The sequence below is a fragment of the Mus pahari genome, chromosome 14 (assembly GCF_900095145.1).
Source record: "Mus pahari chromosome 14, PAHARI_EIJ_v1.1, whole genome shotgun sequence".
Taxonomy (NCBI): domain Eukaryota; kingdom Metazoa; phylum Chordata; class Mammalia; order Rodentia; family Muridae; genus Mus; species Mus pahari.
This window is the reverse complement of record NC_034603.1, coordinates 51,926,096-51,950,228: the sequence shown is the minus strand read 5'-3', so window position 1 is coordinate 51,950,228 and position 24,133 is coordinate 51,926,096. Positions and strand designations below refer to the sequence as shown.

The 24,133-nt window shown below is 39.4% G+C and overlaps 1 protein-coding gene across 9 annotated transcripts in view; it reads right to left on the bottom strand.

The window, feature by feature from the left end:
- Acaca (acetyl-CoA carboxylase alpha) overlaps positions 1–24,133 on the bottom strand; it is a 271,090-nt gene that overhangs the window by 106,151 nt on the left and 140,806 nt on the right. For 8 of the 9 annotated variants that reach the window (XM_021211498.1, XM_029546021.1, XM_029546020.1 and 5 more), the window contains 7 exons: positions 18,090–18,203; positions 16,819–16,932; positions 15,772–15,861; positions 14,211–14,329; positions 4,308–4,331; positions 1,503–1,646; positions 556–652 (listed from right to left, as the gene is read on the bottom strand). In XM_021211498.1, the coding sequence (XP_021067157.1) occupies positions 556–652; positions 1,503–1,646; positions 4,308–4,331; positions 14,211–14,329; positions 15,772–15,861; positions 16,819–16,932; positions 18,090–18,203 (702 nt within the window). The remainder of the gene's footprint in view (positions 1–555; positions 653–1,502; positions 1,647–4,307; positions 4,332–14,210; positions 14,330–15,771; positions 15,862–16,818; positions 16,933–18,089; positions 18,204–24,133) is intronic. The other variant, XM_029546017.1, reaches the window with a different exon arrangement.

Sequence of the window (24,133 nt, the reverse complement as noted above, 5' to 3'; positions counted from 1 at the left end):
AAATTAGCCAGTGGATTCACTCATAGAATTAGAAGCAAACAAATGGTTGTTAGATTCTTAAATTGTGCATGGTATGTGAAAGTTACTGGGCCAAAAGGATCACAGAAATGGCAAACGTCTTAGAATTATATTTCAATAAAGGAAGTTGAACAGAAAACAAAACAAAACAAAACAAAACAAAACAAAACAAAACAAAACGTACAAGTCCACCATTTCCTGAAGACTATGAAAGACGAAAGTTATCATTGCATGGGAACTCAGGACCTAAAGCAATCTTTAAAGCAACACTAGGAGACCCAGAGGCAGTCCTAATGGGTACACACATATTGGCGCACACTCTCCAATACAGACTTGGAAATTAATATAATACTTTATAAATTTAGAATTTAGATCCATTTATTTTTTAAGTATTTTAAGACATACAAAATCAAGTAATATAACATAAGTATAAAAAGTTGAATTCTTTTCATGATAATTCCAAAGTCAGAAAAATATAGTATAATGTAAGTCCCACATCTGAGAGTACAAAGTGGTCTTCCAAAGGGAGCACCATACCTTGTCTTCATCATAGAGCGAAGTATGACCAGACTCTGGGAATGTGGGGCTTTGGGGTGGGGAGTCAGAGAAGCAGCCCATTATTTCATCAAAGATCCTAAAAAAACAAAAACAAAAACAAAAACAAAAACAAAAACACTGGAGAAATGTCCACAATAGAACCCTAAGTGGCAGGAAACTAATGCTGCTCCAGTGGCTTAGGCTAAAAGAACAATCTACCCTCCCATGTGCGCAGCAGCCAGCAGAACAGAGATAGCAGGGGCTAGAGAGGACAGGCAAATATCACCAGGTGGCAGAAATTAGGAGGATGGATTGTTTAAACTTTAATAAACCATGTATATTTTTTCTTTTAAGAAATGATATAAAGCTTTTTTGCTTTGTTTTGTTTTCATATGTAAGATATGTGCAGCCCTGTCACCATCGCTCTTAGAACAGCAGAAGGAGCCCGAGACTGGAGCGGTGACAGGCCAATGTAATTACCCCTCCCCCTAGGGTAATGCATCAGTATACATCAACAGATAGATGCTGAATGCATTTAATCAAAAGATGTATCGTCTCTAGTGGGGCTCACTCTAGTGTTGTGTTTAATTTCTCCTGACATTTCACTCATCACAGAGCAGACAGCTTCTTCTGTTAGCTCCTGAGGTAAAGATGATTTTATTTGTTTCTCTTCCATCTACACGCCCCCCCCCCCTTTTTTTTGGTTTTGTTTTCCTCCGGACTAGGCTTTATACTGGAAGGAAAGGCTGAACGAGGAGTAGAAACCGGAAGACATCTATCTCTTCTATCTCTCCGAGGGCATATATAATGAAAGCTGTATCTCTCTGGCTACCTCATAGCTCTTCAGATCTCATTTTTTTTTTTTTCTCAGAAAAGTTAGGCCTCCAAAACTAGAGGTGCATGGCTTCCTTTGCACAGACAGGGAAGACAGTGCTATAATGCCTTACCTGACAAAATCTTCAAAGGTCCGGAAAGAGACCATTCCGCCCATCCGCTGACAAGGTGGCGTGAAGGCATTGTCCAACAGAACATCGCTGACACTAGCTACATGAGTCATGCCATAGTGGTTGAGGTTGGAGGCAAAGGACATTCTAAACAGTAATTCAATCAAGAGCATTAGAAAAGGATCTAGGACTGGGAGATTAACAAAGGGGAAGGGAGTGTGGAGAAAATGGTCACGTGGGGTCAGGTTGCAGAGCAGATATGGTTTTTTTACCCACTACAGATAAAACTGTGGTGAGATTCATGTTTCACTGGAGTTTCCCAACACTATTGCTTCATCACTCCAAAATTTGATCAGATAGAAATCTAAAGACCACAGGAATTGTGTGGTAATCTTTAACCCAATGACATTGGATGAATGAGCAGTACATAGGGGTTAAAAACCATCCTGCATCTTCCCCGTCTCCTTTCTTCCTTTCAAAACAGTAAGCAAGCCAAGTGAGTTGCAATTATTTAATATTTGAGACGTTTTCCCCCTTAAGAATAATAGATTAAACATCCATAGATACAATTTTATTAATATCAAAGAATAATTCTAATGAAGAAGAATGAAGTGGTTTAGTATATAATGATAGCAAGTTATCATTTATGGAACAGAAGTCCTCAAAAGGAACTTTGTTGAGGTATTTACCTTTTCCTTTGGTCAACTGACAGATATTTATTGATTATAGTTCTCCCTTTTTAAAAGAGTTTAAATTCACATTGCAAAAATTCCTTTTTATACTTAACACATATGAACTACCACCAAAAGCCTTATTAACTTCTAGCAAGATACAAAGGTAGAGCATTCGTCTCAAAGTATGTGTAAGCATGGCAATCAGTAGCTAAATGGAGATGCTTCAAGAGAGCTGAATTGATTTGTTCACTCTAACTCCGTAATGAATATGAATATTTTTTGATGCATCTCAGCAGAATGTACTCATAAATAATATCATAAGGTATTTCTGAAGGACCAATCAGGACAGCCCGCTAGAAAGGACCAAGCTAAAGGATGCCTCCAGGATTTGTCTGACACATTACTGGCATATTGACCTGAAGCAAATTCAGAGTGAGATGATAAGACCTGCTCTTTAAAAAACTATTCAAAACTCTCGTTGAAGAACACCACCTGCAATGTTGCAGGAGGAAGAGAGAGCAATGTGAGCTTGAGATCTGAGGCTCACTGCAAGTCCTGTTTATACAAGGATGCTTTGTAAGGTGAGGATACTGCTCACACAGACTAAAGAGACTGACACTCCAGGGTTTTACTCTTTTGGTAATGAGGACAATAGGATAGGAAGTTCATCATTTAATAGTATTGGAAAACAGAAGACAGAATGAGAGAGGAAACCATTGATACCATAGATGAAACAAACACACCTCAAGCAAGTCTTACACATGGTGCTCACTAGAAACAGGGATTCTGAGCTGTATTAACTCAGAAATGCTATTATCCTGACTTCTAGGATCACCAAGTATATTTATGCAATGAGCAAGTTTGTGAGGCACCTTTTCCATCTGCCTATTATTAGACAGGAAAGAGGCAATGGGTTCCAGATAAAAATTGAAGGAACTCCTTCTAAATAAGCTAACAGGCTGTGATTGTGGCAAACACGGGATTAAATATATTTTTCACTTGACAGAACCCCATGGGAAATATATACAAGATTCAGTTTCCCCTCTATCTCTATGCTCATGGGCCAGAACAGCTAAGGTTGGCAGATCTGAACCAAGCGTCCCTCTGAGGGAAGACCAAGACGGGTGCAGAATCACTTTTCCTCTTTTCTTTTCTCTTTTCTTTTCTCTTTTCTTTTCTTCTTTTCTTTTCTTTTCTTTTCTTTTCTTTTCTTTTCTTTTCTTTTCTTTTCTTTTCTTTCTTTCCTCCTTTCTTTTCTCTCTCTCTCTCTCTCTCTCCCTCTCTCTCTCTCTCTCTCTCTCTCTCTCTCCCCTCTCACCACATTTTAATAGAGCTATAGGGCTATAATTTGCTTTAGTTACTAGTATTTTAAAAGGAGAGAAAAGATGTAAGCCTATAAAGACTGTCACACCTACAGAGAGTTTGCCACCAACTTGTCACTGCCTTAGCACTTTCTGGATTCTGTCCAATCAAAACTGCTGTCCTCTCAAACTTGCATGTGATCTTGCTTGGCTGAGGAAGCAGAAGAAACGCAAAACACATACTGAAATGCCACTCGCATTGTATTGGCTTGGGAACTTCACAGAGCTCAAAGTAACAAAACTTAATACACCTTTCCAACATTAATCTTACAGGTATAAAATAAAATGACTTTTAAATCATGGGAACACTTTAACACTTTTAAAAAACAGTTAACAAACTGATGAAACATGAGATCAGCTATTTCTGGAATTTTACTCCTCTAAAAGGAGAAGAAAATTAGAGCAACTAATACTGTGAATGTTTTGTCAGGCTAAGAATAATCTTAAGGGTTTCTCCTCTGAAAGCCCCAAATGTAATGAGAACTCAGCAAGATGTTGCCAGCAACGCTGAACATTGCCTGTCAACACACTCCCTCTCACACAGAGCTCAATGGGGTCTCTGCCATCCTGACACTTTTCAAGTACTTTTGGAACAGCTGAAGACATGTTTTCTGAACATAAAGTGTAAGTCAGTCTGTCCAAGGGGAGGGTGAGGATTTCCTTGTTGACTGTAGTAGGGTATTTTTCCATGTTTCACTATTCTGAGTTGTTTTTTTTCGGGGGGTGGGGGGAGGGTGTGCTTTTAATTGGAAAAGAAACTAAATATACGGTACCTGTTTAGCGTGGGGATGTTCCCTCTGTAATTAAACAACCACAGTTAGTTACTGATAGGTTAGCGAAAGCCATAATAAAAGAATTGTCAGAGTAGATACAGACCAGTCACCAGGAGCTCCAGTTTAGTAGCTCTGGCACCAGCAGACATAATTAAGTGCTCATTACCCTTCAACCCCCAGGGTACCTCCAAAGAGGCTTCTTCCTGACCTACCTCACCACAGCAGCTGTTGAGGAAAGGGTCCAGATGTATCACCAGGGATTTTTTAAACATAACTCTCATTACAAAATAATAATAATAATAATAATGATGATGATGATGTGGAATAGTGGTAAAATGCAGACCGGTTAAAAAGTCAAGCTTTAGTATATGGCACATTATCTTAACCTGAAACATGAAATATGACCCCTGACGAAATGTCTACAGTATTCCTTGCTACTATTACAAAGTTGGTTCCATAGCTCCTCCTGCCTTACTGTTTTTCTGGAATATGTAATAAAAATAAGGAAATGAATCCAGTGATACAGGTACCTTGAAATTCAGCCCCACTTTTCCTCTCTGAAAGGCAGCACGTATCCCAGGGCACAGAAGCTTAAGGGCCCTGAAAATCCTAAGGAATCTACGTTATACTAGTAGTTTGGTATAACTTTGCTACAGTTGATATTCTTTAATTAAATGAGTGTAAGATAACTTTTAAATTATGATTAGCTTGAAAACTCTAGGCCTTTCACTAATAAAACGGTACCTAACTTTGACTAGTTTTAGAATTTCCTCATAAAGAAGGGGTCAAACTCATGAAAGAAAGATTGAGCCCAGTGGTAGAGGTGTATGCACTTAGGAGGCAGAGGGAGGTGCATCTCTGAATTTGAAGCCAGCCTGGTCTTCAGAGGGAGTTCAAAGACAGCCAAGACTACACAGAGAAACCCTGTCTTGAAAAACCATTGAAAAAAAGAAAACAGAAAAAGAAAAAAAAAAAAAAAAGAAAGATAGATTGAAATACACAAAGAGGAAATAAGGCAAGACTCTTGTATTCCCTTTGGTACTTGTAACTATTTCTCAGAATTTTGATGTCAGACATTTCCAAACAGAAAATGAATCAGACAAAAACTTACTTTCAATGTTAAAAATGGCAAAGGAATATCACCCATAATTTAGGGATACTGTAAGGGGGTTGATTGGTTGGTATTTTAACCATCTTACATTCTTTCATCAGCACTGAATCATTATTAGGGTTTTCTGGCATGCAGAAGACTTAATGGGCAGGACACACTGGGAGGTGCTGATGATGTGTGGGAATGAGGATCAGGGAAGGAAAACGATGCACTTTCCACAGCAGTGAAAAAAACAGGAGAGACTCAACTGGCCACATAAATCAAAGGTTGTGGCATATCACTGGACACAGACTGTATACCTCGTGTGATTTGTGACCAGCAGTGCTCTTTGCATCAAACCTGTTTCAGAGTGAGCTCATAAGACAGTGAGAGCTACTTAGAGAACAAACCCCTGAACCTTTACGGTCTGCATACCTTGAGCTCTCACGTAGAGGAGAATGGGATTTATTCATGAGAATTCTTAATTATAATGCATTTGGCAACCAAGAATATAAAAAAATATGCAGATTTACAGCAGAGATGACTCTAGTGGAACAGAAAACTTGCTGAGGATGGTTAAAAGAATACAGAGTGCCTTACTCTTGTGATATAAAAGATCCCAAAGAATCTGTACTGTCTTATCAGGAACCTCAGTTTAGAGAGAAGAAACCTACAGCTGAAGCAATCTCTGGCTCCACTCATCTAGATTTGCAGAGTTTAGAAACCAGCACAATGTCAACTCTTAACCAACTTCTTAATAAAATAGACTCATTACTTCTATAGCTACCCTATCCTCTTAGGGCATCTTCACAGGATGAAGGCTGAATTTTCAGAAGAACAAGGTCTAAATTAAAAAACACATCAGCTAATAACCAAAAGATAGCTCTTCTCCATAGCAATTTTCAAGCTCTCATAGGAAACCCCCTGCTGCTTTGTCATAGAAGTACTCACTATATATACTGGGGGGAGGGGGGAAGCAGTAAAAAGAAAGGAAAGGAGGGAGGAAGGGAGGGAGGGAAGGAGGAAGGAAGGAAGGAAGCTTAATATTATTATTTAATTTAAAAAAAATTCAAGTCAATCATGTGAGAGGCAAGCTTGGCCAATTTATCCTCATTGGCAAACTAGGAATCTGGGGATCATAAAAGAGATGAACTGGGGGCTCATCAGTTAAGAGCATAGACTGCTCTTTGCAAGGTCCTGAGTTCAAATCCCAGCAATCACATGGTGGCTCACAACCATCGGTAATGAGATCTGATGCCCTCTTCTGGGGTGTCTGAAGACAGCTACAGTGTATTTAATTATAATAAATAAATAAATCTTTTTTTTTTTTTTTAAAGAGAGAGAGATGAACAAGAAGGAAAAACAAACTGTCTCTAAACAGGCCAATGCTAAGCCATATCCTTAAGGTTTATTTACTTTATACAGGAGCTAATAGAACAGTTTAAGAATTTGATTAACACTGCCAACTATGCAATATTCTAAGATACTAGAGGTCCATGGCCTATACAAAAAAAGGGTCAAATATTCCGTTTATGAAGCTAAAAATAAAATTTACCACATTCAGCTGTACATTCATCATCTTTGATAAGGCAATCAACTATATTTTCAAGTACATAAAAGGATTATTAACTTCTCAATTCTGCTGTTTAAAATATTCAACAGATTTACTATGTTGCCATCTTCATTTATGTTTGGTAACTACTGGATTCACTCTCCCTTTAACAATTTAAATTAGTTCCATTTTACAGGTATGACAACTGCACAAGAAGATATAGCTTTTCTAAAGATACTGTTCTCTATGGTGCCACAAACCAGAAACTGCACCTTATATTTTCTCATCTCTCTCTATTTGAAGCTAGCATTCCACACGATATAGACTTTAAAGACAAGAGAATCTTTTGACTCCTGAGGTTTCTTGCGTTAAGTTACCTCTCATTTTTTTGACCTGCCTACCAAGTCTGTTGAGGGAGTCTGCGTGAATGCAAAGTCAGAGCTTCTGTGTGCTGGCTAAATCCTTTCTAATTTAACAAACACTAACTTCTCTGGCAGTTGAAAGTTCTTTGAACCTGTCCACTACCCTTTACAGCTGAATTTTATTTGCTTGATTTTAGATGGCCCTACATACATCTTTTATTATCATTTATAAAAATGTTCCTGGCTATTTTGTCTTCTAAGTTAAAGAAAAAGCAAAAAGAACCCTATATGAAAATCACAGGGATGAATTCAAACAACCAATGGTTGTTACATCAAGCTGTGCCTGAGAACCAGTACAGGGCAAATCTTTTGAAATCAGGCAGCAAAGCAGAAACAGAAGAGGTCAGCTGAGTAACCTACTAGCAGCCAGTAACAACAGTACTGCAGAAGAAAGAGCAATTTAACTGGCTGTGACCAGTGGTGGTCTCTTCATGTGACTATATTTCAGCAGAAGAATCCAAATCAAGAGCGGTAAAACATGTCTGAAACATGAATTCCCCTTGGTGTCCCTCCCCAATCTCCTCGCTGTTCAGATGCCGATTCCATTGCAAAGCTTGAGTTTACAATAAAATGATCATTGCCTCATTCATTTGCAGCCTCTTCTAAGCCCCTTCTTTGCTCTGCTGGAAGACTGTGCTATTCCTGAAACAGGAATGCCAACAGGGTTACAGTACATTACTGCTGCCTGCTGTATAATTAGCTACAAACCCACAGCACAAAACTACAGGGATTTACAGGTGCCCTGGATTCTGCTTTTCCTTCCCCCTGGAATCAGCTAGTCTTTCCTGACAAGAAGGGACCTTGGGCAACGCTAATGATATATTGAGAGCTTTAAACTCGACTCTCCGATCTTACGAGTCCTGAGTGCCAAAATAACACAGCAGAGACAGGAAGCTGAGTCATGGACACAGGAAAGCACTTTGGTAAGCACTTAAACCTACTGAGAATCTTGTCTTCTGCCAGATGCTTGCATCTTATCAGCAGACTACGCTGAATGAAGAAAGCAAACACTGTAGGATTATATCTATTTATAGCTCATTCTAGCCTGCTAACTACAATCAAGTGCTCCCACTGCTAAAACCCCTACAAGTTGGATGACTTTTGAGTATCTCAGTACTATCCAAAAGAGGGTTCTAATCTCTGGATGTCAGAGATTATCAAAGTTCTCAAGAATGGAAACAGGTTGCTGATTAGTCACATGGAAAGCCTCTCATTTCTAACTTTCTGCACAAATAAAAGGAAGATCTTTAGAACACCGAGCAACAGCTGAACATCTAAGGTGCCAAACCACTGAACCCAGCTATGAACAAAGGGTGTTAACAGGAGAGAGCACAGCTGACCTCTTCTGGATGTAAGGCCTGAGAAAGGCATAGTACTTGAACCAAAGTGTCTAACACAAATGAAGAAGATTTACAGGAACTAATAGGAAAGAAGGTGAAATGCAACTTAACTAAAGCATGAATTTCGATCTAAGAAACAGGTGGAAACACCAATAGGTCCTCACCCATTATAAAATATGTATAGAAATATACAGCAAGTATATATACCTCCCTCTCCAACATCAACTTTGATACTTATATGAGTGACAAATCAATTAAAAGTTTTTAAAATTGTCCAAGTTAACTACTGTGTGTTACATACAAAATATATTTTGAGTTTTAAATTTTGTACTCCTAGTTTGTTAATAATATATGCTGTCAAATAATTTATGGCATAATGTGCTTTAGATAGATTTGTATAAAATATCTATATTTTAGAATGTTAACTTACACAGAGTAACTGAAGAACATTAAATATGTTCAAGGTTAAGAGAAATCCTAACATCAAATCATCTAACAAATCGTCAAAAATAAAAACATTAGGATAATGGTCAGTAAAAAACTGACACTTAAAATTATATACAACAGCAAATAAAATCTAAATTCTAAGAAGGTTTAGAGTACAAGCAGGAAATATACAAAAATAGACATGTGTCACAGGTTTCTTTCTTTTTTTTTTTTTTTTTTTTTTTTTTGAGACAGGGTTTCTCTGTATAGCCCTGGCTGTCCTGGAACTCACTTTGTAGACCAGGCTGGCCTCGAACTCAGAAATCCGCCTGCCTCTACCTCCCAAGTGCTGAGATTAAAGGTGTGTGCCACCATGCCCGGCTCATGTCACAGGTTTCTAACTATTCTTTAGCCACTGTTCAAGAGAAGGAAATGAGAAGAAACAGGAAACTCCAGATCAGGCAGCAGTTGTTCCTGAGAACCTGAGTTTGATTCCCAGCACCCACATGGTGGCTCACAACCACTATAATGCTTATTCAGAAGATCCAATGCCCTCTTGTGACCTCTGAGGACACTGGGCATGGGCATGATACACAGACATACATTGGGGCAAAACACCCACATACATAAAATAAAATAAATAGAATCTTGAGGAAAAAAGCCTATGGAAACTTTGTAAGCCAATTAACCAAGTGTGCTACAAAGGAGTCTGTTCTGGTCAGAGATGCCCTACTCCTATAAACCTACTTTTGCCTATGTTCCAAGAATCTAGACATGTCCTAACAAAACATGGGCCTTCAATTCTGCATTTTCCTAAACAAATGACAACAAAAACAACAATGACAACACCCACTGCAGCTGTCGGGTTACAGCCAGTGATCCATGTTCTCGTGCATCATCCTATGGGAATCAAATCAACAGACAAAAACTGAAGTGAGAATCCTACCAAGTAACCCCATGGTTCTGTTAGCTATGGCAGCTTACAAAGACATTCCTAACCAAGTGCTGAACAAAATAATTCTAGGACTAGGAAAGAAGATGCAAAAGTAACTGGTTATATAAAATGTATATTTTCAAGTCAGATATGGTGGTACATACACTCCTGCAATCCTCTTACCCAGGAAACAAAGGCAGGTGGATCTAGAGATCAAAGTCATCCTTGGTTACAAAGTAGCTGCAGACCAGCCTAGGCTATAGTTAAGAATTTGTCTTAAAATGATACCAGTGCCCAAAACATTTTCTTCCCAAAGAATTTGTGTTAACCAGAACTGGGAGAAAAGGTTATATTCTGCTTTGCACTGATATATGTATGATTCTCTATATCTGTATATCTATATCTTTATATTTTCTATTTTGACAGTAATTATTGAAGCATGTGTAAAATATTATAATGTAAATCTGCATCTGGTATAGATAATTCCTACAACTACTAATAATAGCAACCTAAGAGGTGTTTTTCTTCCTCTCTCCTAGGGATTATACCATAAATGCGACGAAAGAACTCAGTATTATTGTCCTAATTAAATTCTGGTCTAAATTTGAGCTGAATAGCATGGCAGTAACTAGCCAAATGTGGTTAGGGAATACTAGACATGTAGCTGGTAGACATGCTACCCAGGTAAAATTAAGTGAATTTTAAGGGCTAAGCATGAATAAGAAAATAAAAAATATTACATTAATAATTTTTATTATATATTTAAAAGATAGTTCACATCTACTGGTTTAAATGACTTATTAAAATTGTTTCTTTTTGTGCTTTCAAATGTAGCTAACAGGAAATTTAAAATTATGTATATGGTTTGAATTAGATTCTACTACATAGTGCTGAATATCAGAGGAAGTTTACAGTCACTGACAGGACCCTAATCCAAAATGAACCAGAATTTGGAAGGCAGGATACCAATACGTGCATTTTCAAGGTACCCCTAAAATAATTTCAATAATCCTTAAAACAGAATGAAAGAAAAATATTGAGGATATAAAAATTAGCTAAGCTTTTTAAAAAGGTGACCAAGCTAATTGTAAGTCTTCAGCCATTGTTCAGCTGCCAGGAGAAAGACTCCAAATCCTTGGAGTTTCCCAAGCACTGGGAGAGTATTTTTTATTCATGCATCCTATCTGGGCTTATGCTAAGAGGTCACATGACTCCAGATAGAAGCTAGTCACTAGAAACACCAACTATGTGGTTAGAGGGTTACGGCTTTATGCTAACCTGACCTCTGGGGAGGAGAGATTGAGTACATTCATGTGGCCTATGATTTGCTCAATCGTGCCTATGAAATGAAACCTTGATAAAAAACCTGACACAAGCTTGTTGGAGTTTCCTGGCTAGTGAACACATTGATGTGCTGAGAATGTGGTGTGCCTTGATTCCGCAGAAAAAGAACAAAGAAGCTGCATCTAAAGCCCTCCCACACTTCCCTCCATATGTTTTATTTGCCTGGTTCTGATCTATACTCTTTATAATACAACTAAAGTAAAGCACAATGGCCACACTATGACCCTAGCAGGCACAAGACTGAGACAGGAGAACTGTGAGTTGGAGGGGGGGGGGGGCAGCCTGAGTTACATAGTGAGAGCCTGTTCAACAAACAAAAATTTGATAGAACTGCAAATAAAATTTTCAAGCTTATTTATTAAACGAGAAACTGTAGAGACTACAGCCTGGGGCTGTTCCATGGGGGGGGGGGTAAGCACTTACCTGATAGTTTTTGATCAAACCAAATTTTGGGTAGAAATCAAAATTAAATTATAACATATCAATTGATATCAGAATATGGTTATAATTTCAAATATATATATGCAAATATAAAATCTTATCCAATATTAAATCAAGTAGCAAGTCTTGTAACTTTCTGAATAAGATTTTCGCTGAAATTAAATATATCATTCCATGATGAAATGTTATCATCTGATCATAAACTAAAAAAGGCTTTAGAGCTTAAAAAAATTTACACATTTTATAGACTTGGGGGGTGCACATGCTCACCTGTCTCTTCCTCCTCGGCACGGGGTTACAAATGCACGCTTGTACCTGTCTTTAACGTGGGTGCTAGGGATTTCAACTTGCGTCCTCATCTTTGTGTGGTAAGAGCTTTACTGACTAAGCCACTTCCCAGCAATTTTTATGGTTTTCACAAAGATTATCTTTACTTTACATCTATCTTTACCTTTATAGGTATAGAAATACTACTTCTACTAATAGTGATGACATTCCTGCAGCTTTAATATTACACACAAGATCAAGGAAAACATCAGGATCTATAGATTATACTTCTTTTCAAACCTGACCTTTTTCCATAGGGGTATTTACATTATGGGTGTTGGGAGGGAAAAAAACATTTTGAATCCATGTCAGGACAAAACAAGATTGACTACCTTTATGTAGAAAGGTGAGTATGGCTTCTAAATGAAACAGTGAAGCATTTCAATTTCTAGTCAACTTTTTTTCTCGACACTAAACATACAGTCTCAAATTGTAAAAGATGTGGCTACTGCGATGACTCAGACAGTAAAGGCATTTTGCCAGCCAAGCATGATGGCTGACCAGGCTCAATCCCTAGATCTACATGGTGGAAGGAGAGGATCAACTCCTGCAAGTTGTCTTTACACACACAGATACAGACACATAAATGTAAAAAGTAAGATAGGGTTAGAACAATTCAAAAGACCAGGGGAGCAATATGGAAGGAAGTCAGGAGGAGGCCTGCAGGCTGACTACAAATCACTGCCACAGGAAAGAGGCAGGAGAAAAGCAGGAAGAAAGGGAGATTGTCTTGAGAATTACAAAGCATTAAGTATAGCATGTAGTTCTCTACAATTATTCAAGGAATGCAGGAAAAGAAAGAAGACCTGATGTGGAGCCCATATGTGCCACAAGTACTTCGCTGCTCGATGAAGGACAACCATTCGTTTCTAGAAAATGAGATTCTGAAATCCACGGAGGCAAAAATGTACTGAGAGATGCTTGCTAAATCAAGGATATATGCTTTTCTCTGCCAGTCACAAGACATTTTTTGAGGTGGAAAAGTGAAAGGATCATCTAAGACAAAGAAGAGATGTACTTTTCCTGAAGAGGCCTCTGTTCATCTGCCGACCTCTGCTGGATCAACAGTGGCATCCAGTGGCCAAAACTCTCAGCACAGACTTCTTTGTCTCCAGAAAGGCTCTATTGCTTTGGGTGAAGTGGCAATTCAGAACAAAACCATTTCTGATGTCTATAACGAAGGATCCCCAAAGACATAGTGGTTTGTAACACCAGCGAAGGACCAAGGCAATAAAGAAGAAATGGAGAGGAGCAGGGTATGATTGGCTGTGGTATTTTTATTTCCTGTGGTCTTACTAAAAACAATAAAAATACAGGATGGGATGAACATATGTATATCTTGGAATTCTTGGAATTTCATTGCCACAGCATATTTTTAATAAGTATATAAATAAATAATTTTCATTTTAAACCCAAAGCAAAACAAATTTACATATGCACATTTTAAAGGACTTGGAGAAAGAAAAATAATGGAACTAGATGGCCAATTAAGTCATTAATTTATATTCAAGAAGTCTGGCTCTTAAGTATGACTTTTAAAAAAATGGCTGATGAAATTACAACTGCTAAAGTCAGGTGTCAGTGTTATGGGAGGCAGAGACTGTCAGGTGGACCAGTCCACAGTCAGGCAAAGCAGAACTTGCACACAGGTTGCTGCTTGTTCAACCACTGCCTTATTTTGGAGTGGTAGGGAGGGTCTGGTAAGTCAAATGCTCATGGGGGAAAGAAGAGAAGGAATAAAAAGAAGGTAGGAAAGAAAAAAGGGAGGGAGGAAGGTCTTTAATTACATATACAAGCAAGAATGAACAAGATATCCCTGACCATCTGTCTTAACTAAACCATACTGTATCTTCCCAGATCAAGACATAGGTATCAAGAAGCACCTCCTTCAGGGTTCATTCAAGTCTGCCCACTTGTTTACCTACATTTCTTGCTACAAGTATCAAGGAATTGGCATTTAGTACCCCTCTTAACTGTACCTTACTAGGTCACTGGCTAGCTCAGGTGCATGTGCCAGCTCAACTCACCTGTTTGGATGGGATGTGGGCAGCATGAACTGAAATTCCACCACACAGGTGTTGTCCTTAAGCTGGCGGTGTTGTACGCTGTTGAGTTCATAGGCGATGTAAGCCCTTCGAACATATACCTGGTTAAAAAGTAATCCTTAGTAAATACACTTCGAAAACAGAAATGAAGACAATGGCAGGACCAAGGATGTCTTGAAAAGACACATCTGTTACAGAGATGGCAGTTTGCCATGAGGTGAGAGGGTGCAAGACCCTGAACATAACTGTTAATGCTGGGGTTTTAATGTTTTACCTATGTCTCTAAGTACAGTGAAATAAAATGAAAACAAGGCAGCACCTGCTAGATACCCAGGGGCACGGCAAACCTTCCCCATTCCCCTAAACACTGGAGGTTCTATCTTTAGCAAAGACATCATACAGAATCATAACTACTAACTTATTAGCATAATGATTCCAACAGAAGATAGAGGAGTGAGAAAAGTAAGAGGTGCTGATACCAGGCTATGTGGAGGAATCAAGAGGGAAAACAGAAAATCACTGTCAAGTTCACCTTTTTATTTGTCTTGTACCCCTCCACCAATCTTACTGCTCCAGATCAGTATCGAAGCATTTCTATCCTCAACCATATGTAAAAGCAGGAGGAATAATGCGACACAACAACTCAAACTCACTAACTTGATTCAGTACTTAAAGAAACTGCAACAGACTGTATCTCTGCAAAACCCAGCAGCCGCCCTCCCCTACACACTTCACGCTCAGGTTGCCAAGCACACGCAGTGCTACAAGGGGTTCTATCAGCATGGGAGGCACAGAAGGAGGCGTCTCATTAGACGACATGAAAGCCTGGGAAAATACCAAGATATTTCAAATATCTGATACTTTACATTTTACCCACAGAATACAAATAAAAATTATCTGAGAAAGCTAGCAACAGACCATGTGATGTTCTATTACATGAAATCATTGAAAACACATCTCCCTCCTATTTTCAAAATATATCTACTTGACAATATTAAGAAAGCATTCAGGGTCTGCAATTTTTGTGTTTAATGAGGTGGTTGGTGTGCTGTGGTGCAAAAGTCTTTGGAGTCAGGCTGACCAAATGCAAACTCCTCTGGTTAATATGTGTTTTTTGGGCAAGTCCCCTGACCTCACAGTCTCGTTTGTTTGTTTGTTTGTTTGTTTGTAGGGTCAAATGAAACCATAAAGCGCTCAAACCGCAGTTCATTAAACACGACAGAACTAAAACTTGGCTCTAGTAACAAAATGGTATGGTAATATGTGCGGATCAACCATACAGCTTCCACTTATGGTACTGTGAGTCTTAACACTTTCTAAGATGGAAAAATTCAAGTACCTGAACAGAACAGACTATTGGAAAACCTGGCAGCTGTTTCCCTATTATTGGACCCAGAAGCTGGTGATGAATGCAGATAAAACAGCAGCTACAGCACCTGACTCTAAGCATTCAGCATTCCAGAAGAAAAGAGGAAGAGAAAAGGACTGACAGCCAAACAGACATAAAAACCATGGAAAGGCTGTGTGACACACCAACACTCACCTCCAGTGCCGCCATCCTCACCACCTGGTTACTGTGGTAAAAAAAGTTTGGGAGGACATCAAAAATAGATGTTTCTGATAGGATGAGTTTCTGGAAGGCAAGAGGATATTGACGTTCTCAGTAAGATATAAGAATTCTGCTGGTGAATGAGCATAATGGTTCTGGTTCTCCTTCCTGAGCTGTTGTGGAGAACATAATAATACCTTGTCCCACGGTTGAGGGTTGAGGCCTTGAGGGTTATATTGGTTAGACATGTAAAACTGTTAGAATTGTTTATTGAAATATACCAATAATATGCCTATATATACGTGCTTATGAGTATTATCCTCTCGGACCTCTACTTGTACTTCCTAAATGCTGCCTAATACTCCACTGTCAGAAATCCCAGATTTGAAAGGTAATGGAAACCCTAGATATCAACTACGCACCACATAACTAAAAAGATCCCTCTCAGCTTCTAGGCTCCCTAGGAGTCCTACAGAAAGCATGAACCTTCCTTTGGCCAGTCATGACAGCAGTGCTCTGGCTTCCCACTATGAAAAGACAAAGGCCCCCCGGAGAAAATGATGTTATTTATAAAATAGTTGAAGTCCTTCATTTGTAGCAAAATTACCCAATAATTTTATAAAATTGGCTTTTTATACAGTGTAATACTAAGCATTTAAATAAAATTAAAGTTAAATGATATTTAAATAGCTTTGTCTCTAGAAGAGGAACAACCATCTCTATATACACATCTGATTCAAGCACCAGAAATCAAATAATGCTGCCAATTAATTCTGGTGTAGAATGTTTTCAAAAGATAGAGACTTCAATAAGACACTTCTATCGAAGAAGGCTCATTTGATTTTTAAGGCTAAGCTATGATCCTGCAACATTTTTACAAAAAAAAGAAAACCATAAACATAAATCATTTTTAAAATTCAAGGAATGAAATTTCATGACATAGAAGTCAAAATTAATCTATTAAATCTTTTACCGAACAATGCTTATGGGAATAAAAGGGACAGGAGTGTAAAGTGGTAGGAAGGGGCCTTTATATAATACCTGCAGGTTCTCAATGCAAAACTGGTGTCCGTACATGTCAATGGCTGATAGGAAGATAGACTCTACTTGGTTATGGCGAAGCTCATATGATGGCAAATGGGAAGCAATAAGAACCTAGAGTGAAGGCAAAATAAGAGGCATAAGTTCCTCAGGGGGTGATTATTCTAGGCTCCTATTAAGCCACCTGATACAAAGGCAATAAATATAAATCTGTAAGTGCAGGCATCAAAGATAAAACAGAAACCAAGTAAAACAACTTCTAGGTCCTGTAGCATAAAGTCAATGCCACCACGCACTGAATCTCAGTTGCTTCTCACCATGATTTGCGCTGTGGACAATTTCCCATAGGGGTGGGGGGAAGGGAGAACAAACAGCTTCAATCAAGTTCTATCAGTGCATGTGATTTACCTTTGCAAAGCTGCTAGTCCTGGGGACTGCATGACTAGCTGTTAATTGGGAATCAGGTCTGGCAGGGAGCAGCTGTGGGGAAGGTGGATGCAGTATAGCTAGCCTTCTGCAACTTTGCAGTAGAAAGGAAGGAAAAAGCTGCTTTGACAGCCCCAGGTACTCAGCACCAAAGAGACTGCATCAGGAGCTAACACTGATGCATGTGAGGGCCAGAACGCAAAAGCAGTGTCACAAACAAACGGAGTCAGTAGGACCTGAATATCCTCAGCAGGTCACTGAGAGGTTCAATAACTTTGAAGAGTTCAGTGACATGGATACAATTGTAGAGAAAGCAGAAGGTCACTGAACAGCTTCAAATGCTGTGTCCCTGTCAATGCCCAGGCAATGAAAACACAAGGGGAGTGCCAGCTCTCAGCTTCCCTGCAGAAACCTTTTGGAATGGAAATGAGGACTACAGGGTGAGGCTAACTGGACTTCTCTGGGGCTGTTCTGATTGCTAGAGCCTAAGATTCATGTCATTATCTTTTGCTTTCCACACTTGATTGTTTTCTATATACTTATACCTTTTCATCTGTTCCTAAGCTCCCTTTGGGAAGTAAAAAATACTGAGTTCATTTCCTTCCCTCGGTTTCCTTTCCTCTACCTGACCCTGGCTTATGACTACAGTGGGGACTGCAGAGAAGACAGAGAACAATACCAGTATTTTGGTAGATGAGAAATCCAACATTAGCCATGTCCTTTGTCTTTAAATAATGCTTTATCACATGAAAACATTGCATGATCTCTGTGAAGTGCACTGTGTCTAGAACTGCCCAGACTAAGAAAAATATCACTCTTTCAAGATGACCAGCAGTTGTTCTTACCTGACGAGCGCGCAGCGCCACTTTAGCATTGGTAGTCTTGCTGAGTTGAGTTAGCTCTGTGAGGATATTTAGCAGCTCATCAGTAAGTGTAGGGTCCCGGCCACACAACTGATCCTAAGTGTCAATGTGGAAAGGAACACATAAACGTATATCACAAAGAACTGAGGCGCAGAACAGGAGAGAGAGTAGGATATACCTCTGCCACTGAGCTGCATCTCAGCACTGTTGGCAGCTCTTTAGTCTCCTTCCCCCTCTCTTGACTGGAAGAATTTCTGTACCATACTTACCTTTTCTCATCTCAGGGAGACTCTCTTTGTCCTTGTCCAGACTTTATCACAGAAGTGAAAGCATAGGACTAATAAGTGTGCTAGCTGCTCTTGCAGAGGACCCAATTTTGGTTTTCTAAGAAATGTGACACCCTCTTGTGGACTCCAAGAATACTAGAGATGCTTGTAGGCAAAAATACAGACTCATAAAAGCCAAAACTAAACCATGCCATACCAACAACAGCAGCAACAGCAACAACAACAGCAACAATGGCAGCAACAGCAACAACAGCAGTAACAGCAACAACAACAGCAACAACAGCAGTAACAGCAACAGCAACAACAGCAGCAACAACAGCAGCAACAGCAACAATGGGCTTTTGATCTTTGGAATAGACATGCATTTTCCAAACACCTTTTCCAAAATCTCTAAAACTTTTCAAGTCAGAAGCCAAATACTTTGGACTATTCAACACCATTATGCTAGGAAGAAGGCATCTCAAGATCATATGAGAAAATAATTTCTAACACTAGATCTCTTACCACAAACCAATCAGTGGTTTACTTCAATTGTCCACGGTCACAAAACCCACAATTTATATTTAAGGAAGTAAAAGTATTGTTTTTATCCAGCTGAGTGAATAAAATAAAAGCTGCCACTGAAGTAACAATAAGTCCAGGATTCTGTTGAACACATAGCCAACTACTAAAGGTCTTAACCCACCTATCCTAAGCATAAACAAAGAAGGGAAACTCTAACCCAGTCTCATCTTTTGTGAACAAGTAATAAGCAGAGACAAGACCATAAAAAGACAGAAGCAAAAAATAGATGCTAAGAGTGGGTAGAGTTCAAAGTAAGTTTCCCCATCCCAATCCTTTTCCTTTTCTAATGCCCCTACAATATATAAACACATTCCTGTCTGGAGAAGTTAACTTCAATCATCAGAACAGCCCACTGAAATATCTCAAAACATGTAAGTGTTCTGGGGAAAGTAACAATTCAAGAACTTAGCAAATGATTAGATTAAGATCCAACAGCCACAAAAGCTAATGTACTGAAATAAAGCCTCAGTTGCCTCTATGACCTGCAAAATTTTTTGATAGTGAATAAGCCCTTAACCATGTCCTAACCTAAAACAAAAACAAAAACAAAACAACAATAACAACAAAGCACAACAAAAGCATAAAGTCACGCTTCTTGGGCTGGAGAGATGGCTCAGTGGTTAAGAGCACTGACTGCTCTTCCAGAGGACCTGAGTTCAATTCCCAGCAACCACATGGTGGCTCACAACCATCTGTAATGGGATCCAATGCACTCTTCTGGGGTGTGTCTAAAGACAGCTACTGTATATAAATGAAAATAAACCTTTTAAAAAAATCATGTTTCTTTTCATTATAAAAGAAAGAGAATGAGAAAGAGGGTAGGGGAAGGCAGCATCTGATGGAGGGTGGGCAGAGAAAGAATGTGGAGATTTAGGGGAAAAAACAAAAAATAAAGTAATTATTCATTCACAACTATAGGTTGACAGTCTTCCTAGGCTCTCAATAACACACAGCACAAAAGTCAAACTTCCTCAGAGGCCAAAATCAAATATAGTTTGGATGGAACTCTATTTGTATTCATTTTTCCTAACTTACAAGTTTCCATTCAAATATCTGTAGCTACAGAGGGTTGTAAGTTGGTAAGTGGTCAACTGAACCTAGGTCCTTACAAGAGCAACAAGTACTCTTAACCAAGTGCCTCTTGGCCCTCAAATATCACTTTTTCACTATCACCATTAAGACTTGGAAAAAAAGATTAGCAATAATAAGTTGTATGTAGAATAAAATATCAACATTCTTTTGGCCTTGGTCCAGACATAGTGTTGCGATCCCGAAAGAAGCAATCAGTGTTCTCAAGAACCACTCAGTGCTAAGTGCCATGTGCAGCAGGCTGCCAGACACATTCTGTCCAAGCTCTTTTTGGGCAACCGGACAGCCCAAGATTACACCTCCAATCTTGTTATTTTTGTAACAATGCCATTAGATGGCAACCACATCAGCAGATCTGTTTCCAAAACAACAAAACAACACAAAAAGAAACCCTAAAACCAACAGAAAAGTTCATTTAAATAACCAGTTAACTTTAAGCCATCTACAAAAATCTGCAGACCAAAGTGAAAACTACTGGTCACCCATGGTCAAGATGGTACAATAGGGGCTGGAGAGATGTCTCAGTGGTTAAGAACACTGACTGTTCTTCCAGAGGTCATGAATTCAAATCCCAGCAACCACATGGTGGCCCACAACCATCTGTAATGAGATCTGATGCCTTCTTCTGGTGTGTGTGAAGACAGCTACAGTATACTTATATATAATAAATAAATAAATCTTTAAAAAAAAGATGGTACAACAGTTATTTCCTGCTTTTATTCTCATCCTAGATGTTTGCTAAGGAATATTTTAGAGTTGCAATAAATATGTTTAAAGTGGCAATCCATTGCCAAAGATATATAACTCGTTGACAGAAAGCCCAACAGAGTCCAGTGTGATTTTAGCATGTTAAGCATTATGTGCTCCAAGAAAGGCAATTCAAAACAGAAAGAATAGGCGTTGGATATAGACATTTACTACTTAGCATTCAGCTGAGTAAGGCTTCCTCCTGACAAAGATGCTGTAAGTTTATCAATCGATTACCAAAAGCACCTTTATTCAGTGTGATTGTTAGCTTAAAGTGTCAACTTGACACAACCTAGAGTCAGAGGGTCTCAATGAGGGGCTGTCCACACAGGGCTTGTCTATGGCATGTCTGAGGGGAGCTGTCTTAACTTAGTTAATGTGGGAAGATGGAGCCTATACTGGGTGGCACCATTCCTTAGGCAGTGTCCTAAGCTGTCTAAAAGTGGTGAAATCAAGGTGAGCACAGGCAAGCAAGAGAGCCATATATCCATTTCTCTCTGCTCTTGACTGAGGATGCGATGTGGCTAGCAACTTCCTGACTTGACTTCTCCACAGTAATGGAATTTAGCCTGGACTTGAAAACTAAAATAAACTCTTTGTACCCTATGTTTCTTTTTGTTCAGACATTTTATTAGAACAACAGAAATAAAGCAGAACATTTATTAAATGACATTTCTAAGAAAGCTTTTTCTTTGTACTTATATACTGGACAGATTACATGCACCTATGATAAAAAGAAAGAAGGAAAGAAACTGGTCTGCATTTTCTGTGCTCTGTCTGAATCAAATCACATACAGCATGACTTGTAAAACCATGTTCCTGTGGACAAAAGCAAAGCAGTGGAGAAGTCTACTAAACAGAAATTTGCTTGGCGGTCCTTGGGGCAGGTTACCACTGCAACATATGTTAACAACTGCAGAGGACCACAGCACCTCTCCACTGGAGCAACGTGATTCTCTTGATTCCTTTCTTTAGGTTCAAAGGCTCAGAAGTCATCTTCTAGCTCAGCAAAAAGTACCCCATCTACATCCCTACTTGTAGGAAGCAGAGATGGAATGCTAGGCACATAACCATCAGTCAGGAGACCAAGGTAAGCAGAAAAAGGTGACCAGAAGAGAATACAAGCTGAGGGAATTGAAATGCTACCAAGTCCCAGTGACATCTGCAAAAGACAGTAATACCTGCAAAGAGGAATCCTAAGGACTCAAATGCCTCTTACAGGCGACTCCCATTAACGCAGATGTGGGGGAGGGGAGCAGCTGGCCGCAATCAAAAAGGAAAATATGCCTGGTATTCAGAAATACTAGATTAAAAAGGGACACCATCTGAACCTTTCCCTTATCTATGTCACTGCTAGCTGGCCCTGACTCAGTCATATCAATTAATTTCCTAATTTCAAAATCCTCAAGGTAAAGTGAAAATAATTAATATTTGAAAATAAGTTAGTGATAAACAGGACTATAAGTACTACTGTGCTCACTGAGTCTTCTTTCGTTTTTCTTTTTTTGGGGTGGTGGTGGAGGGGGTAACAAGAAGTGAAGAAACTAAAATAAAGAACCAGGTAAATCCAGCTGCCAGTGTGCCTCTGCCGCATCCACGCTAGCCATCCAAACCAGACCCTGGAAGCTCGTTTGTTTCTCCAGAGCGCAGCCTGCTAGGAAGAAAGTTGGGGCACTATCTATGCAGGTAAGAAATAATCAGGATGACAAGGTGGGGGTAAAAGCAGCAGCAAGTCAGGGTTCCATTGGCTTCTGCCTGTCCTGACTGGCAAAAGCAGCAAGCAAAGCCTCAAACCAGTTCTCTGACAGGGCCCAGCGCCTCTGCAGCACCCCCGTGTAATTACACACTTGAGTGACTGGACTCTGAAGAAAATTGAAGGCCTGAGCTCCGAACAGCTGCCATTTTCTCTCTCCATCACACCAGCGTGATTACTTGAGAAATGAACAGCCCCGGCTCAAAGCTACTCCAGAATTCTCAGAGGAAATATGGCTCCGTGTTCCAATAATGAGATTCTTAAGGCAAGCGTTACTTACAATCACTCCGCAAAAGGAGCGAGCCGAGCCCCTATATCTTACAAATTAGAATTTAAGAAACCCAGCGACAGTCCTGGACGATCATTACTCTTCTGCTGCTCCAAGGATTCTAGGCTTTGGTCTATTTTTAGTGCAGAAAACTGTTAAGTTCTTAAAAAGGTAATCATAATAAGATGAAAAATTTGCCATAATTAGCTCCCTATAAAGGCAAATTCCAGCCCCATTTTGGTTCATACTGGCAGATCCTTCTACCTCTAATCATTACCCCTTTCTGCCAGAAAGTCTTGACTTCCTCCAAGTGAGAATTAACAATCCTTGCATTAAAATTTGAAAAAGAAAGCAGGATTTCCGAGGGAAGATAAACAGCAAGTAGCTCTAGATTATACAGCTCTTACAGAAAGCTGTCTCCTGGGGCAGTTAAAACAGTCCTTTGTGCCAGTATTTCCACCCTTCTCAGAGACCTGGTTTCCTCACCAGGCAGCCATTCCAGGGTAGCAGAGGTAATGAACTCTTCCTATAATGACACGTTTCTTAGAGTGGCTACCTATAAAACGTTATATCCAACAGAGCCAACCAAGAGGCAGAGGGCTGAATGAGTGGTAATGCTATCAACCGGAGACATAAGGAAGATGATCTCCTTTCACTTTGGGGGATTATATAAAAATGGCAGTCAAGATTTATATGGGGTTTTCCCCTCCAAGAAGAAATGATGGACTTAAGAGTATCAAGAATGATCATCTCCAAAGGACTGGGAAAGGGAGCTCAGAGAGTGGCTGTACTTCAGTCCCAAACAAGCAGCAGGCCTCATAGGATCTGGAGAAGGGCCTCTAAGAGTAGTCCTATTGTTCCCCAACTCCAAACACTAGCTTAGCCAGAAAGAACTAGGAGTGGAGAATTTGAAATCAACATGAAAACGTGCCACTTTGCAAACTCCCACCAGCATTAGAGGCTGCTCAGCCCAGCTCGTGGGAGCCAGTTCCATTCCTCCTTCATGTATTAGTCAGATATGGAGACAAACGAATAGAGTCATAGCTACAAGAGCAAAGACTTTCATGTAAATCAAAGAAGATGCCAAATGCATTTAATTATTTTTTGGAGGGAGAGGAACAATACTAAATCTCTCCCATTTTGTTAAGTTTCTGACATGAAAGCCAGTGTTTGCATTGCTGGATACATGTAAGAGTTAAACTGGAGCAGCACACTGGTGAGAGAAAACTGCATTCCAGAGCCGCCATTATGTTGACAACAGAACATGGGCCAGCCGTTTCTATGTACAGCAAGAGAACCAAGTTTTTTTTTTTTTTTT